Consider the following 19,864-nt stretch of genomic DNA (forward strand, 5'->3'; position numbering starts at 1 on the left):
TATTGAATTCAATTTTAATCTGAGGTATTCAGGCCCAGAAAGTACAGAATTGGGATAAGAGTACAATGTCAAATAGATTGAACTTGTTTTATGACAGAAATACTTGTTTTGCTTTGGGTTATTTCCCAAAATATGTATTTATTTCATTGAGTTAAAATACTTCCTTTGCTTTCAGAGAGTTCTGTCCAGGAACATACGGCATGTCAGGTTGCAAAAAAAACGATGTAACATGAATATTGCTGTCAAGCGAATCACAGCTTTTTTATTTTCATTTGCTAGTGCATATAAAGGCCTTGAAGTATGTTTACACCATCAAACATTATATGTGTATTAAGTGTGCCGTGTTGAGATTTGTTTTACCAACCTATAAATCTAACCTTAGGATAGTGGAGATAGTGGAGGTTTATCGTCAGACTAGAATTGAAAATTGCAAAGCAAAACACCCCATTAAACAAAGTACATTCTGTGTGACTTTCATAGACATGTTTAATTACTGGCCTTATAAACTGTATATAAATTGGGCCTAGTTTGCTCAGCACAGGAGCAAAGTAATCTTAGATACGTTGTATTTTATAGAGGACGTTTTATCTTTCCAGGAATTCAGATGCCTCTGGGAGAGAAATCAATGTTCAGCTATTTTGTTGATCTGCAAACCGGCAATTTTGTACCTTGGAGCAATTTGATTCCGTCTACAGAGTCTTTAATTCGGAAAGGTAAGACATGATGATAAATGTCTGTGTATATGTTTATGTATATAATATGTTAATTTCATTTTTTTTTCTGTCATCATGCATATTGAGTTTTGTAAACACCGGCAAGGTTATGGCATTACAAAAATAAAAACCTTAGATAATATACGAGTTGTTGCCTTCATCAAACACAAACAATCTGAGCACTGCAGAGAGAACCGACGACTTGTGGCGCATGACTGAGAAGTGGTTATATGGAACACAATCATCGCTCACTGCCGTATGGAGAAACTCTGTCAAACCCTATCATTCGTACTGTCCGAGATTTGCTCTCAACCTGTAGGACTTCCAATCATACTCTCACTAACGTGTCATAGATCGTCCAGTCTTTCGCCTGTTCTCAGCCCTTTGTCTTCCTAATTGATGATTCCTTCTCCACTATTGTCACCCATGATAATGTTAATAAAACACTTGGCTGGAGAGATATGCCAGAGCTATTTACTTAAAAAGTAACCCTTTCACTGCATGTGCACACGATTGCTAGAATGAGACTACAATAAAACAAAATTGCAAAGCTATTAATTTTGTCTTCATTTTACTTCACTTTTATTTATTCTAATATAATGACGAGCAGGCTCTGTGCTAAACTTTAAATGTCCCTTTCTGCCCTTTCCTCGCACTACGTATCCTGATTTATGCTGTGTTCTTTTATTTCAGTCAATTTATCTCCTTCGGCTTCGAGCTGTCTTGGTGCCACCTTTGAACCAACTCCGCTTCCATCGGCTTTTTTTATTTTATTTGTTTAGTGCAAACAAAGGATAAAAAATGCAAATGGACACAAACAATAGGAAATATTCATAACTTTAAAGGCTGGGAATGTCGTGTGAGACGCCAATTAGCGTTTCGTTTGTTTAGATTATACAATTTTCATTCAGCCTGATTCAAGCCAGCTCGGTGCCTTTATTTTTTCTCAAGGCAGTTTGCCTACTTTTTTTTTTTTGCAATGTAAGAAGGTCATCCTCCTAGAAGCAAATATAAACTAGACAGGACGCATAAATCATTGGCTTGAGAAGTTTAGCGTTCCCCTCTCCATATGGAGTAAAGTACGAGTGCTCCCATTGATCGACGTGGAGACTCGCGATGTTCTGCATTGTTGCTTTTGTTTGTTTGTAAAGTGCTTACCGGGCAGAAATTGATGATATTTTTCTGTTGTGTTTTGTAGTTCAGCATGTTCTTTATAATACAATAATGATGAAGGACGGAGTGTGGAGCGTGCATGAATAATTTTGGTGGCTTTTATCGTTGCTGAAACCTCCATTCTATTTGCGATCACCCTTAACCGTCCGTCAAGAAGGAGACTTGTGTTTGCAATAAGGCTCAGAGCAGAATTAACCATGAGGCCACCCTAGGCAGTGGGTTAGGGCCCGGGGGTTAGACAAGGGCTCCGGACCATAAATTGGCTTGCCTGATTAATCATAATATTAATAATAATAATAATTTGGGATTTTATAGCACTTTTCTCCCTGTGAGACTCAAAGCACTTTACAAATATACAAACATAAAGACATAAAAGTTAGTAGTTTCTGAAGGTCAGCTGAGCGGACTGAATGCCTGATGGAAGAGGTGGGACTTTAGCTTTTTTTAAAGTCTGTAAGGACAGTGCCTCTCTGATTGCGCACGGTAAAGAGTTCCAGAAGGTAGGGGCAGCGTGGCTGAATGCCCTGGAACCTGAGTCTGTCTTTATTCTGGGCACTGACAGGAGTGATTTGCTTGCTGACCGAAGTGAACGGGATGGAATGTAGGGTGTCAGGAGCTCTTTCTGGTACTTTGGGCCTTGATTGTTTAAGGCTTTGACGGCTAGCAGGCCAATTTTAAAATATGTTCGCCATTTAATTGGAAGCCAATGCAGGGAGTGGAAAACAGGTGTTATGTGGCAGGAACGCATTTGATTGGTCAGTAGTCTGGCTGCTGTATTTTGTACAATCTGAAGGTGATGGAGTTATTTTCTGGGAGGCCCAAGTAAAGTACATTGCAGCAATCTAGCCGACAGAATCCAAATGCATGGATTAATGTTGGCATATCATCCGGTGGAATTAAGTGTTGTATCCTGGCTATGTTTTTCAGATGAAAGTAGGCAGATTTTATTAACGAGGAAATCTGCTGTTCAAATGATAGTCCAGAGTCAATCAGCACTCCAAGGTTTCATACCTTTGATGAACTAATGAGTTCAGAGCCTCCAAGCTTCAGGCCAGTTGGGTGATCATGGGATATTTTTGTTGTCTGGGGTCCCCTCACCAAGAGTAACTCTGTTTTGTCCGGGTTAACTTTAAGCCAACTAGCATTCATCCATTCTATGAGGTCTGCTAAGCAACTGTTGATGCGGCATGTTGGGTCTGTCGTATCTGGAGCAAAGGAGAAGTAGAGTTGTGTGTCATGAGCGTAACAATGATACCTTAGGCCATGTCGCCTAATGATTTCCTCAAGTAAATTGCGAATAACATTGGAGACAAGATGGATCTTTGTGGAACTCCGCAGGCCAGGTCTGTTGGTGGAGACACCGGAGTTTGATCCTGATGTTACTCTCTGTGATCTACCAGTGAGGAAAGATTGAAACCAGTTTAGGACTGTGCCTCCTAGACCACAGATGTGCTGCAATCATGTGGTCAATGGTGTCAAATGCAGCTGAGAGATCCAAGAGGATTATGATGGAGTAATCATCATTGTCTCTCGACATAAGGAGATCATTTAGCACTCGGACTAGCGCTGTTTCATTGCTGTGGCGGCATCTGAAACCTGGATGGAAAGGATTAAATATGTTCAAGCTTGATAGAAGGGCCTCCAGTTTAGTTGCCACTACTTTTTCAATTATTTTCCCCAGAAATGGAAGGTTGGATACTGGTCTGTAATTAGCAATGCAGTCTGAGTCTAATAAAGGTTTCTTTAGGAATAGTTTTAACACAGCTTCTTTTAGAGGATCTGGGAAGTCTCCAGTTTTTAAGTGAACACTGCACTATTTTTGTGAGGGCTGGGGCGAGTGTGGCGAAACCAACCTCGCCACTGGGCCCTGGAGAAGCCTGTTTGCTAGCCTCCTACCTACTGACTATGGCCCCTGGGTTATTTGGGGCATATTGTACTGTATATTGCTGCTACTGGCCCTTTTAACAGCATCTATGGACATATTGGGACTTTTGGGACTACTGTCCCTTTAAGATTGTGAAGCATATTCAAGTGTACTGCCTGTAATATTATATATGTATTTATAGATGTGTTAAGTTTATCCTGGGTGATTTGTATGCAGCATTCTGATTGTTCGGTAGAATCACTCCATTCAGTATATTGAGTGAAACTACCGAACAACCAGACCACCCAGGAATGAGTGTGCCTCCAATTACCGTTTGCAACAATGTTGCAAACAGGTAATTGGCAATCAGTGCAGTGTGGTCTTTGTCCTCTGGGTGGCCGCCATTCGGGAAACAAACACGTGGCGGCGGCCATCTTAAACTACCGAACAGCGGTGTTTTGCCGTCGAGTGTCTGGAACTAAAATCGGACACTTGACTAGGCAAACACCGCTGAGACCTCCATACTTCCAGAAATTCGTATGGAAACTACCGAATGACCCGCCGTTCGGTAGAAAGAGCCCCATAAACAAGGGAATTCATTCAAACCCTCTCCAGGCTCTATAACACAGGCAATTCGCCTGTTTTCATTCCCTTGTTTGTGACCGACCGCAGGGCCAAAATGCATGGAACTGTTTTCGGATACTTTACCCATGCGGTCGGTCAAATCTTTGGAACCCCATATCTCACGAACCATTCATCCGAATTACTTGAATTTTGAATATGTTGTCCCCCTGAATAAGGGCTATCCAGCGATGCTGGATTTAAAGGTGTACCCCCTGTTTTTGGGGTACATCCAGAACTTGGCTGGAAAAGTGTACCGGATAATTGGGTTTAATGTTATCTGAGGGGAGGGGATGTGTGGGCTGAACCATGTATGTGATTGGTTATTTTATGCCTCCCCCTGGGTGTGGCCTGTATGTGGATTATTGTAATAAAAGCCAGGCTGGATGAGCCAGTCCAGAGTTCCTGTTTTACCCTCAAAGTGATGTGTCGTCTCATTATTGGGGGAAGGATTTATTGTATGCTGTTCCAGTTGACTGCTAGGAGTACAAGCCTATTCGTATGGTTCCTATTCAATGGTCTACAGCATTCATATGCTTGGGAGAATTTAAAAGGTTTCTCGGATTCGGTGATTGTGGTGTCTGCCAGAGTGCTTGGAGTCCTCAGGAAGCACTAGGAGCATCCATTAACGGAGGTACCCGGTCGGGGTGCCAGGCGATCCGTTACAGCGAGTGTTTCAATGCATGCAGATATAAGCTGAGCTGGAGCAGGGTCTAAGTCACACGTAGTAGGGTGTAACTTTTACATGGTTCTTTTAACTCCCTTTATATCCACATTTGTAAAAGTGGACCATAAACTGGGGCAGTCTGGCATTCCATTGTTGTGGTTCTGGTGTGTAACTATTTGGCCTGTTGTGATAGAGGCTCGGACTGAGGAAATCTTGTCTCAGAAGAAGATCGGAAATGCTTCACACTTATCCTGAGAAAAGTTGGTGGGGATATGCATCCATGCTGGTTTGCAGAGTCTTTCTACTGTGCGAAACCGTTGCCTGGGTCTATTGTGGGAGAGTGCAGTTTTGCATGATAAAAATTAAGATTTTTTTCTGAGTTATCTTGAATTTATATTCATTTAAATGTTTGGTAAGAGCGCCATTATCCTCGCGATTATGGCCTGTTCTCTCTATTTCTCTGATGGTGCATTGTTGTGGGTTTTGACAGTGCGTATGTGTGTTGGTGCAATGCTTTCCCTGTCTATTTTTTCCTTTTCATCTAGCCATGATTCTGTAATGCACGCTAATTTGCATGTTTCAATAAGGTCGACAATAATAGCTGTTTTGTTCCTTATTGATCTGGCATTGCACAGGATTGATCTGATAGGACCGTTTTAGGGTTCTGAGTTTTTGTTCTGTACTTGGGAAACTGTGTTTCTTCTAATGGGGATCACACAAAGAGGTTTCCTTGATTTGATAGTGTGGTTTTTGTGGCTTCTAGGTTGAGTCACTTCAGTTGGGCTTGCAGGTAGACAGGGTGGTGGAGCAGCTGTGATAGTATCAGGAGATTAAACTTTACATTTTGATTTTCCTCCACGACAGCTCCTATCAGTCCCTTTAAAAATGCCAAGTGATTTTTTAGGGTAACAACTAGCGAGGAACTGAGTACAGCAACCGCTTTTTGGGGTCTTAGGGAATACAGATATTAGGGAGTATAGCTGATCATTCCCTCAGCAGCGAAGGAGTTAAAATAGCTTCTAGTTTTTGTAGGGATGTTAGCAGAGGGGGCTGGTTACATTGCCCTGCTCTATAGGATTCAGGTGAGAGTGAGGTGTGAGATTAACCATCCCTATATGAAGAATAAAGATGGGAGCCCAATTGATAACTTGCTAAGGCCCAAGGGTTAGACAGGGTTAGACATCATCTGAATGTATTTGAAAAGCTTTGTATTATCGAATTTAAATTACTATTTTCTATTTAACTTAAACATATTGGTACTTTAAAAGGAAAATAAAAAAGATTTCAAGCAGAATTGTCCAGGCATTGAGGCGGACTGACCATAACACGTGAATCACCTGTGGGTTCCTTGTTTACATATTGATATGCGTATTAGTCTATCAGTGTATCCTAATAGAATATCACCTTATACATGCATTACCTGATTTAAAGGATCACTCCAGATCCCTAAAGCAGTTTAGCTTGCTGAAGTGTTTTATGTGTGAGGAGTGTGTCCCCTTATTTAATTTTACAAAAGTGCAGATTTTAATAAAAATTTACACTTTTAGGAATTAACCTTGTTACACCACCTGGCTGTCAATCAAACAACCGGTCCTGTTACTTCCTGGTTTGATTAGCTCAGTTGACATAACCTCAAGAGGCAGCAATTGCCCAGAGCACCTGCCTTGCACAGACTTCTCATTGAGCTGCATTGGGAAGACTGCGATTGGACAGACACAGAACGTCTGGGCGGGGTTAGAAGGGGAGGACTTGCAAAGGCAGAAAACAAGAGAACTTCAGATTTTGCAAGGTGTCTTTAGATTAACCCCAATGGGAAAAAAATGCATAATTAAATTTGGGGCATATACTTCTAAACAGTGGTTTTATTTATGTTGTATTTGAGCAGTGGAGTGTCCACTTCCTGCAAATTTAAAGTGCCTGCGTTTATATATTCAAGTGTTTTATAATTCATTCCACATGTATGTGCAGATATGCAAAGTTCAAACATTCCGTATTTCAATACGCACAAAGTATCCAGTAAGGCGATCTGTGCAAAACTGTGTTGTAAAAAGTCACATTGTACAATTCAAAAATGTTTAATTATTTGAAGAACTACCCAAATATTAAAGTGAAAATACATAAAAAGTGTCAAACTAAATATATGCAGGTACTTATAGCCCGCCCCACTTTGTGCTCCACACAACTAATACTAACATTTCTCCAGTGTTGTGTACCCATACAATACAGTGTATACTAAATGAGAGCGAAAATCAAGATAGCCCTGGAGTGTGTTAGCCAACTTTTAAGTTATACTGCTATTAAAATCCAAACATCACAATTACAACCTAAAAAAAAAAAAATAATCTAATTTTATTAGTATCAAATAATAATACAAATCACATTAAATGAGAGTACAAGAGAGTTGGTGCTTGCATTTTATATGATTTTTTTATGATAAATAATTTTTTGAATACTGCATGCGGTGTGAGGGACACACTGGGAGTTTTGAAGATGCTTAAATAATTAATTATTTTAGTTGTTTAACATTCTGAAATGTTTTTTTTTCTTTTTAGGAAGTGCCTTTTTAGCACATTATATTAGGTAATAATTTTAGAAATTGCAATTCCCATGTCAATTCTCCAGGATTCTCAGTTTAATAAATAACCCCCTTCTGTCATCAAAAAACGCTAATGTTATTGTTTCTCATTTTGTTTAGGAACGTTATCATTCTCAGATTCTAAAGGTGTCTCCCGTCAACACTTTATTTCCACTGTAGACAGCATCAAATATTCATTCCTAGCCAGCCTGCTTCTTGTCAGCAACCAGCCTCTGCTTATTACAGGTAAAGGGCTGTAACAATGGAAGGCTGAACCGCAGTCTTATAGTGTATATGGCACGTAAGGTTATCAACTGGTGGGCCATACAGAAAATCAATAATCAGTACATATATCAAACACATATTTATTCTGTGCATACAGTGAATATTCAATTCACTCTCATTTAGGAGTTAAATCACGTTGTTTATGCAGCCCTAGTCCCACCTCCCTACATGTGACTTGCACAGCCTTCCCAAACACTTCCTGTAAAGAGTCATGCTCTTTACAATATTGCAAATTCTGTTTAATATAGAATTTATTGTCTCCTGCTTTAATAGCTTGCTGAACCTTGCAGGAGCCTCCTGTGTGGGATTAAAATTCAATTTACAGAGCAGGAGATAAAAACTTCTAAAGTTAATATCTAATTAAAAATGAAACCATTTCTCTTTTCATGCAGGCTGTGTCAGTCACATCCAGAGGAGGTGTGGCTAGGGCTACATAAACATAAACAAAAGTAATTTAACCCCTTCAGGACGGAGTCAATAGTGCACGTTCTGATCAAAACAAAACGTAAACAAAAACTGGAATTTGCGCTATATGTCTGTTCACCCGTAGTTCCCCTCTTTCAAATTATATGCACCCACACTTATTATATATCATTTTGTTCAGGAGAAACAGGGCTTTAATCTATCATTAACTATTCATATATGGAACATCATTTATTATGAATAAAAGTAAAAAAAATGTGAGAAAATAAGATTTTTTTTAAAATTTGCATTTCCGTCTGACATTTTAACTGTGAATGTCATAATACTGTTAGGTTTTACTGCAAACAAATGCACATATTTGTAATCAGCGATGTCTCACGAGTACAACAGTACCCCCCATTAACAGGTTTTATGTTGTTTTGGAAAGTTACAGGGTCAAATATAGAACATTACATTTTAAAATTGAAATTTGCCAGATTGGTAATGTTACCTTTGAGACGGTGTGGTAGCCCAGGAATGAGAATTACCCCCATAATGGCATACCATTTGAAAAAGTAGACAAGCCAAGGTATTGAAAGTGGGGTATGTTTAGTCTTTTTTAGTAGCCACTTAGTCACAAACACTGGCCAAAGTTAGCGTTCATATTTGTTTTTGTGTGAAAAAAGCAAAAAACGAATATTTGGCCAGTGTTTGTGACTAAGTGGCTACTAAGAAAGACTGGACATACCCCACTTGCAATACCTCGGGTTGTCTACTTTTGCAAATGGTATTCCATCATGGGGGTAATTCTCATTCCTGGGCTACCATACGCTCTCAAAGGCAACATAACCAATCTGGCAAATTTCAATGTGAAAAAAATGAAATGCAAGCCTTATATGTGACTCTCTAACTTTCCAAAACACCATAAAACCTGTATATGGGGGGTACTGTTATTCTCGGGAGACTTCACTAAACACAAATATTAGTGTTTTAAAACAGTAAAACATATTACAACAATAATATAGTCCATAAAAGTGCCGTTCGTTTGTAAAAAATGCAAAAAACTTCACTTTTACTTAAAATATCATCGTTGTAATACAATTTACCAGTTTGAAACATGAATATTTGAGTTCAGCGAAGTCTCCCGAGTAAAACAGTACCCCCTATGTACAGGTTTTATGGTGTCTTGGAGAGTTACAGGGTCAAATATAGTGCTTGCAAATTAAATTCTCTGCACTTTCTCCCTGTGTTGTCAGGCATGTCAATCAAATTTTAATTACCGTATATACTCGAGTATAAGCCGAGTTTTTCAGCCCATTTTTTGGGCTGAAAAACCCCAACTCGGCTTATACTCGAGTCACTGTCTGTATTATGGCAATTTGCATTGCCATAATACAGACCGGGGGAGAGGGGGGCTGGCAGAGCTGTAACTTACCTGTTCTGCAGCTCCTGTCAGCTCTCTCCTCCTCTGCGCCGTCCGTTCAGCACCTCGGTCAGCTCCCAGTGTAAGTCTCGCGAGAGCCGCGGCTCTCGCGAGACTTACACTGTGAGCTGACAGAGGGAGCTGCACGGACGGCGCGGAGGAGGAGAGAGCTGACAGGAGCTGCAGAACAGGTAAGTTACAGCTCTGCCAGCCCCCCTCTCCCCCCCACTGAACTGCCACTGGACCACCAGGGAAGGAGCCCCCCTCCCTGCCATATATCAAGCAGGGAGGGGGGACGAAAAAAAAATAAATATATAAATAAAATAAAAAATAATAATAATAAAAAAAAATTAATAACAAAAAAAAGGGGGATAAGGACCACTATGGGAGGGAGGGGGGGGGGGATAAGGACCACTATTGGAGGGAGGGGGGTATAAGGACCACTATGGGAGGGAGGGGGGGTATAAGGACCACTATGGGAGGGGGTGGGATAAGGACCACTATGGGAGGGAGGGGGGTATAAGGACCACTATTGGAGGGAGGGGGGGGGTATATGGACCACTATGGGAGGGATGGGGGGGGATAAGGAACACTATGGGAGGGAGAAGGGGGATAAGGACCACTATGAGAGGGAGGGGTGGGATAAGGACCACTATGGGAGGGGAGGGGGAAGTAAGGACCACTAGGGGAGGGGAGGGTAAGGACCACTAGGGGAGGGGAGGGTAAGGACCACTGGGGGGGGGGTGAAGGAACACGGGGGTGGGGAGGTAAGGACCACTGAGGGAGGAGGAGGGGAAGTCAGGACATATGGGGGGGGGGAGGGGGCGGCAAAAAATTTTTTGCCTACGGCGGCAAATATCCTTGCACCGGCCCTGCACACACTGCATTCACACACTGCATTCATACACACACACACTGCATTCATGCACACACACACTGCACTCATACACACACTGCACTCATACACACACGCTGCACTCATACACACACGCTGCACTCATACACACACACATACGCACACACTGCATTCATTATACACACACTGTAAATAAATATTCAATTAATATATTTTTTTTAGGATCTAATTTTATTTAGAAATTTACCAGTAGCTGCTGCATTTCCCACCCTAGTCTTATACTCGAGTCAATAAGTTTTCCCAGTTTTTTTGGATAAAATTAGGGGCCTCGGCTTATATTCGGGTCGGCTTATACTCGAGTATATACGGTAATCAAATCACATAATTACGTTAAAAGATTATTTAAATATACATGTAGAATTTTAATATATATGCATTTATAGGTATTTAAATTCTACGTGTATACTAATGTAATCTTTTATGTAATTATATGTATTTATCTATATATATATATTTGCGGTTATTTGTATTTTATATATATATAGATATATATAGAATGTCATTCTAAGTGTATTTTGTTACCGATATATATATATTAATAACAAAATACAGTTAGAATGAAATTACATATGCATATATAATTTATATTAAATTTTGTTTCAATATTTTATTTATTTATTTTATTATTTTATTTATTTATTATTTTAATTATACGTATTTATATATTATATATATATGTACATCTATTATATATAATATATATACATATTATATATATGTAACGTCATTCTAAGTGTATTTTAATATTAATATATATACTTATATTAATATTAAAATACACTTTGTATGACGTTACATATATATAATATGTATATATATTATATATATAATATATATACATATTATATATATATAAAAATATATTTAATTTATTTTTACACTTGTCTTTTATTTATTTTGTATACTTCCCACCAGCAGGGGGACTGTCTGATATTTCAAACAGTCCCCCTGCTGGCATATCCACAGCCAGCTATAGGGGGCCATGTGATCGCTCTTTGAGAGCGATCACATGGCCCCCGGGGGCCTGATTTGCCGTGGGAAGGCTGCCTGGGCTGTGAGGCAGTCCTCCCGAAGCGGATCGCGGCGGAGGTAAGTATAACTTACCTCCTGGGGCTGCAAGCCGTTACGGCGTGCTATGCCGTCATAACGGCGTTAAAGCCCACTTAACCCGTGACGGCATAGCACGCCGTAACGGCGTTAAGGGGTTAACTACTAATTGGCAGTGAATTGAGCAGTAAAACTTCAGAGGCATAATCTATACACACAAACCATGGGGCCCCGGTGCGAAAATGATCCATGCCACCCCCTTATTCCCCCCCGACAGACACACACACATACATAGAGACACACACGCACACATAGACACATATACACAGACACATACATACAAAGAGACAGGCACACATATATACATACAGACAGACACACACAGACACATACATACAGACCGACGGACACATACATACAAACAGACAGGCACACATACAGGCACACAGAGACATACATACAAACAGACAGGCACACATACAGACACACACACACACACACATACAGACAGACAGACAGGCACACATACAGACACACACGCATACAGACAGACAGGCACCCATACAGACACACACACATACAGAGAGACAGGCACACATACATACAGACACACACACACACACACACACACACATACAGACAGACAGTCGCACATACAGACACACACACACATACAGACAGACAGACACACACACACGACACATACATACAAAGACACATACATAAAAAAACAGACAGGCACACATACACAGGCAGACACAGACAGTCAGACACACAGACAGACATACACTCATACAGACAGACACACACGCACACACACACAAGACATACATACATACATACAAACAGACAAGCACACACACATACAGGCAGACACACAGACATACATACAAAGACATACATACAAACATGCAGACACACACACGCACACACACACACAGACAGACAGGCACACACATACAAATAGACACACATACATACAAACACACACACAATGTTTAAGTCACCCTCCTGTTTCCTACCTTTGAGGTGCAAGAGGGTGACATTCCCTGTGGTCCAATGGTGGCTCAGGTGGATGGGAGTCAGAGTTCCCACTCTGACTCCCTGTTCTGCCTCCCGCGTGGCTCTCTGTGTATGCTGGGAGGAGTGATGTGCGGTCACTTCCTCCCAGCTTGTGATGTCATCACAGGTGGCCTGGTCGCGCTGTTAAAGCGCCCAGCGCTGACCGGGCCCCCTGACAATCTATCTCCATCGGGTGGCCCTGACAGCATGGGCCACCTGATGGACCCCTTGGACGGCGGTCCTGGTGGTTTGCCGCGCGGGCCGGGGCCACAGAAGATGATGGCGGCGGTGGATATCTGGTCACAGGGGACCGCAGGGCGTCCGGGCCCCCTGGAGTGGCGGGCCCGGTCACAGCTGCGACCCCTGCGACCGCGGTATGTACGCCGCTGACACAAACCACTTCATTAAGCTAAAGTTGTTTTGGTGATTAAAGTATCCCTTTAACTTCTGTCATATTTAAGGGGATTTGGCACATATACTGATATTTCAATAACATATTCCAATACTATACCGATATTACAATTATTAAATTAAGAATTGATCCATAGTTATATATTTAATGGTTGTACAAAGTAAATATTTGATCCCTTGGAAATATAGTAGAAGTACATTTTTATCATGTGAAAAGCCTTATTTATCCTTGATAAAGAAGAAAACTATCAAATGAGATAACAAAGTTATTATATCACTTGGCCAATATGATAAATCATAATGGTTTATACATGATCTCCCTGCAATGTAACTGCATCACTTATTAAATTATGGGGCATTGATACTTATATATTGATACTTAAAGACAGAAAATATATGGGCAATGAGAATATCTATACATGCAATTATAGAACATTTGTCTGGGTATTGCAGTAAACTGGGAGCTAGGGCAAGTTGGCAACTGTCTTACACAGGGGTTTATTAATAAACAATGAATTGTTGTTAATTGAAAATGAAATTGTGTAATTTTACACCAAATTTACTATTTAGTTATAAACTTATTAAAAAATCACTTTTTAATGTTTTTTGTTTGTTTTAGGAGATTCTGGTGTTGGGAAATCTACTTTAATCCAGGACTTGCTCAGGAAGTTGCAGGAACCTGGAGGGCTCTCTGTAAATACAGGGACAATATTAGGGGACATATTCCTATTTAATGAATCAAGGAAAATAAGGTAGAGCTTTGTATTTGATTAGAGATATTTACTAAACCTGACCGAAGTATCTAATAATCTACAACAGGGGTAGGCAAGCTTCGGCACTCCAGATATTGAGGACTACACCTCACTTGATGCTCTTCCAGCAATAATTCTGGCCAAGCACTAAGGGGGTGTAGTCCACAGCATCAGATGTGCCGAAGGTGGACTACTCCTGATCTACACAACCATGTATCCGTGATAACTTTGGAACCAAAATACTTTCAAAAGTGCTTTTTAATTACTATTTACAAAAAAACAGTTTTGTGTTTGGCTGCAGAAAAGCCTTTGATTGCCTTGGGCTGACATTCTGATTTTAACACCATACTGTCCTTCCCTTTGGAACAGTAATGGTGAATATTTTATGGCCTGACCCCTTAACAGAAATCAAAGAACAGAACGGATAGTGCCCAGGTCCAGTTTTAATTCACCATTTCATCCTTCTCGGCTCTTTTTATGTTTTTGTCATTGACTATTTCTCTCATTTAGTTTTCCCTTTCTCTCCTCTTTTCCCCTTCCTTTCTGCATCTCTGTGCCCCATGAATGTCGTCTCCCCACACCCTCCATATACGTGCGTCGCTACTCCTCTTTGCTGTGAGTGCATCCCCCTCCCATCATTGTATTCTCTCACGAAAAACCTGAATCCAATAAAGTGAATAGATATCTATAGGAGAAAGCATAGACTGCACAGAGCATAATACTGTACAGAAAGGAAGAGTGGGTAGGGTAGAAATCTCACAAAAAGTAATAATTCCAAAATCATCATCCCCCTATGGGCATATCAGGAGTAAGGGATTTTCAATGCTTGGTCACCTTGAGTGTATGGAACAGATAGGAACCAGACAGTGTAATTTAAATATCAGGAAAAAACAGGACATTAACTTGGAGGTGCTCAGCCAAGAGGAACAGCAGTAGCTCCCACAGAAAAAAAATAAAAAAACAATTGTGACAGATCTCCTTGTCCCTGGATTATACAGCTCTTTGTACCCTTCGCCTGTTTGTTCGGTAAAATACGTTCACCTCATATGTTAACATTGCCTTGTTCGAATAACGAACAAATCATCGAATGACAGACCACCCATATGTGTAGTGTGCCACTTGTTGACCCCATTAACCTCTGCTAACACCTCTGTAACCGCAATAACACCAAAGTTTTAAGCGGTCGGCTGGGTGGTCGCTGTTAGTATGGGTGGTCGCTGTAACACGTGGCGGCGGACATCTTTAGCCGCGGACACAGACAGCTGTGTTTGGTCGTCGAGTGTATGGAACTAAAATCGGACACTCGACGGCGCAAACACCACTTCGATTTCCACCCCCAGCTATGTTCGGTTGAATTCATACGAACTAAATGGTGTTCGGTGGTGGCATGCTCCCGAACCAGATACACTGTGTGAGCGTACGCACAAGCCGTTTATTCATATATATTGTTATAGAGAGAGACCGACCGCACAGCCTGATTTCATGGAACTATTTTGGGAAAGCGCCTTGTGTGTGGTCGGTCTAAACTATACCCAGGTACCGTTTAGGCTGCGTTGTTGGGATCTGAGTGCTTTCTGGATATGTTGGGCGCTCAGATCCAGGCTACCTGGGGATATAGGACTTGGGGGGCTACTCAGTTGTTAAGTATGTATTTTGGGGTGTTTTCATTATGCATGTCCTGGACCTGAGAGTTAATGTAATTATGTGTGTGCTTTTACTGAAGTCGCCTCTCAGGTCCAGTGTGGAATGCCCCTGGAATGTGTCATCAGAAACCCCTTGCATGGGGACTTGCATAAAAGGCCAGCTGTGGCTTCCATTAAACAGTTCCAGTTTTACCCTCAACACAGAGCCTCATCTCATGCTTGTAGGAAAACTGCTTTTTAGGATTATCACTTCCAGGATTATTGCAGCTCTACTCACACTAGGGGGAAAAGAACATCTCTGGCGGCAAAACCCCTCTTCCCATCAAGGTGTCCGCCACAACAATCAAAACAGTAAGACAATAAAAATAAAGGATAAAACTCCAAGTAGCTAGCATCCAATGGGTTTTTATCCGAATCGGACTTCCTCAGGGATATATGCCTATTCTTATATACCTGAGGAAGGCTAAACCAGACAATAGTACACTACCTGGCTATTTCTGTCTGTTCCAAACACTTAAGGTGACTAAGCGTTGAAGATCCCTTACTCCTTATATAGGTGGATGAGGATCCTGGAATTATTCCTTTTTTGTGAGTTTTCTACTCTACCCTTTGTACTATTCTGTACAGTATTATGCTATGTGCAGTCTATGCTTTCTCCCATAGATATTTATCACTTCATTGGATTCAGGTTTTTTGTGTCTACCATACATATCTCAGGTTGTATTATTTCTGATACACTATATTTATGTTATCCACCATACTCTTGTTGGATCCCTCCACTTGTATTGCTTTCAATTTTGGCTGTGATCTGACCCAGTGGTTCCAAAACGTTTTAGGTTTAAGGCGCCCTTAATATTTCAATATTTTTCCAACGCACCCGAAGTTAAAAGAATTTCCTAGGTTGTATATATGTACAGAGCAACGGCATATACTGGGACCCTGTTTGACAAAAATGCTTGCCTTTCAAGCGCAGGTCCAGAACCTAATCTTGGGATGGTCACTGGTAGATTATTTAAAGAAACAATCCAGGCACAATAACCACTACAGCACTATGTAGTGGTTATGGTGCCAGTAGTGCCCTCCCAGAGTAAGTAGTCAAACTGTTTGAGAACAGTTTGACAACTTACCTGGGATCTGCCGTGATAGGGGCTGTAGTAGTGGATAGGGGCAGTAGGGTGTCTGAGGAGTGCAATATGTGTGTGTGTGTGTGGTGGAGGTTGTGTGTGAGGGGTGGAGTGTGTGTGTGTGTGTTAGGGGTGCACACTGCATGTGTATATGTGAGGGGTGCAGTGTGTGTGGGGGGGGTGCAGTGAGTGTTCGGGGGTGCATTGTGTTTGTGAAGGATGTAGTGTTTGTGTTACAGATGAGGGGTGCAGTGTGTGTGTATGTGGGGCAGTTTGTGCGTGAGGGGTACAGTGTGTGTTGGGGGCAGTGTGTTTTTGGGGTGCAGTGTGTGAGGGTTACACTTTGTGTGTATGGACGGGCAATGTGTGTGTGTGTGTATGGGGCGGTATTGTGTGTGTATGGGGGAATAATTGTGTGTATTGGAGGTAATTGTGGGTCTGAAGGGGTAGGGGGGCAGATAAATATATACTTTTATTTTACATTTTTTTATTTAAAAAAATATTTAATTATTTTGGTATCCCCCCTCCCTGCTTATGTTTGCCTGGGATGGGGGAAAGAACAATATAATCCCTGGTAGTCTGGTGGAGAAGCCCTGGTGGTTCAAGTGGTGAGAGTGAACTCTGGCAGCCTCAGGAGCTGCTAGAGTTCACTCTTGTGAGATTTGGAGCGTTGCCGTGGTAACTGCAGCAACGCTCCGAGGTCGTGAGAGGAGAACCCAGCAGAGCTGCAGGTTAGCGCTGCCCCGGGTCCTCTCTCTCTTCCTCCCCTGCCGGCTGCCAGCATTACAGAGCCAGCAGGGGAGAAGAAGGCACGGTTCCTGGTTCTATCATCAGCTTGGGAACCGCTGATCTAATCCTTACACTGATTGCTAAATCTCTAATTTCCAACAATCAAATACTTTTTGCTCTTTTTATTTGTTTAGAAACTGTGTTATATAGTATTATTTATATGGTTCTACATCTGCCCAGATCATCTCATGTCACTGTTTTGTATCAGTCTTTTACAGAATATCACTTCATTAACAAACATTTCAGGAACTGAAAATTATTCTGCTCTGGCCCCTAACGACCTTGGTAAGACTAAATATATTTCGAATTTTAAAAAATGTCAACATTGCTTTGTGGCCATAGTATTACTGGGACCATCACCTTTAGTACTGTGTCTTTAGTAGATTCCTCTTTTGGTGAGATTTTATAAATGCTTTAGGACTCATTAAGAGTTAAGAAAGAAATAAGCATAAAGACATTGCACCTGATTACAATCATTATAAGGCTTACAATGTATCAAGCATCATGAGTTGCGATTCTACATCAGCTGGTGGGACACATTTTGGCCACTCCAAGTCAACTCCGTTGTTAGCTCTGAAGGATATGGTAAAGACACACAGCATTGCGCAATGTTTGTCAAGTCTGTGACAAAACATGTACGCCTCACCTTGAGGACACTGTACTAGGATACAGGAATAGTGCGTTGGGGAGGGGGTGATGATCCTTTGGTAATCTGTTGGTTGATTACATTTTTGTAGAAGACACTTTGTCAGACAATGAGACAAAGCAGTTAGAAGCAATGCTAATGTGTGCTGGCTGGTCATGATTTATTTGGCAATATTTTTATTTTCATTTTCATTTTTTTTTTTATTTTTTTTATTTTTTTTTTTATATATATGCTTGCTATCGAAATGGCCCAGATGTTCTGACTTCAGCATCTGGACAAAAATCTCACAGAACAAACCAATTAATAGTCTCAACAGTACAATTAGGAGCAAACACGAGCACTGCCACTGTCCAAGGCCAAATCCTCAACAAACTAACGAAGAGAGGCCGTGATACACTGGGAGCTCCGAAATCGAAGAAAGTAAGAACATCAAAGCATTACGTCTGTCTTGTGATTGGGAAATCATTGTTTGAGTGTGAGATCAAATAACCAAGGATTCTCAAAATCCTCTCACTACAAATCTCGTAATTTTCCCTTTTTGGGGAACTCAGAATGCTACCTGGCAACTTTGTTTTCAAATAAATGTATATATTGCATTTTAACAGTTTGACATATACAGTATAAAGAATAAAAGAAACAGTTTCAAAGGTTTTAAAACATTTTACAGAACCAAAAAGAAAAAAAATAATATACTATTTAAACGTAAATTATAAATGTATAACTGGTGAGGTACAATATAAACACAATTACACATTATTGTAAGCAGTAATGGGATTATTTACAGCTAAGTGCATTAAATTTAAAATGAAAATGTTAAAATTTGACTGATTTGGAAAAAAGTTTTCATTAACTATTGAAAGGAAATAAAATATTTTAAGTGAGAAAATGTAAAAAAAATGAGAAACTCATCCCTGCATTGACAGTTGTCCTTTAAACCACCAAGTCCTAGAGTTGTAGCCGGTCCTTCCGTTACTAACCTCTACAATCATGGAGAGTCCATGACACACTCACCAGCTGTTAAAATCTACTAGTCAGATCTGAATGGTCTATCGCCAATGGCTAGTGGAAGTGGAAATTTTGAGCCCTGCGCTAACTGGAATTCATGGTTTCAAATGAAACTTCTTTCCAGTAATATTGTAACCCTGTAAACAAAAATGATGAATTCCCCTGAAACGTGGCATGTTTGTTAAGACTGGTTATCCATTCATTCATTTAAGCTGCTCATTTTGGCTTCTTGGATCTAAAAAAGTTTTGGCTGAAAGGTCAGTGCAAAAAAGTTAATTAAGTAAAAAACGGCCACAGATATTTTTAGCTGTGATTGAACGAAATTGGAAAATATGACAATGCCCTTCTCATTAGTCAAAATATTAGTGGGTTTCACATTTGCTGCGTTTGTTTCACATTATCAATACATTCTTGTATATTCATTGTTTATGTATCTATTCCCTTTAAAGGTGGCTGTGTTTATTGACGATTTAAACATGCCAAATCCTGAGCAGTATGGTGCCCAACCGCCCCTGGAGTTAATTCGACAGTTTTTGGAACTTGGAGGATTTTATGACACAAACACCCTCAACTGGAAGGTGCGTATCTCTAAAACCTGGAGGAATCCTTGGGAACCCAAGTGTGGTGCACACTATGGTGTTTATGGTTCTTATATGCACTGGTTGTATTGAAAAGCGATTTCCGATAACAAATCTAATAAATCTCATGGATGCAGTGGAAGTGATCTATACTAGTCAAAATAATGT

The 19,864-nt window shown here is 40.7% G+C and overlaps 1 protein-coding gene across 1 annotated transcript in view; it reads left to right on the forward strand.

Annotated features, from left to right (window-relative positions):
* DNAH14 (dynein axonemal heavy chain 14) overlaps positions 1-19,864 on the forward strand; it is a 295,079-nt gene that overhangs the window by 102,564 nt on the left and 172,651 nt on the right. The window contains exons 47-52 of the mRNA XM_063441946.1: positions 597-713; positions 7,734-7,859; positions 13,779-13,911; positions 17,676-17,752; positions 18,382-18,533; positions 19,568-19,696. Coding sequence (XP_063298016.1) covers positions 597-713; positions 7,734-7,859; positions 13,779-13,911; positions 17,676-17,752; positions 18,382-18,533; positions 19,568-19,696 — 734 coding nt within the window. The remainder of the gene's footprint in view (positions 1-596; positions 714-7,733; positions 7,860-13,778; positions 13,912-17,675; positions 17,753-18,381; positions 18,534-19,567; positions 19,697-19,864) is intronic.

Source organism: Pelobates fuscus, chromosome 2 (genome assembly GCF_036172605.1).
Source record: "Pelobates fuscus isolate aPelFus1 chromosome 2, aPelFus1.pri, whole genome shotgun sequence".
NCBI lineage: Eukaryota > Metazoa > Chordata > Amphibia > Anura > Pelobatidae > Pelobates > Pelobates fuscus.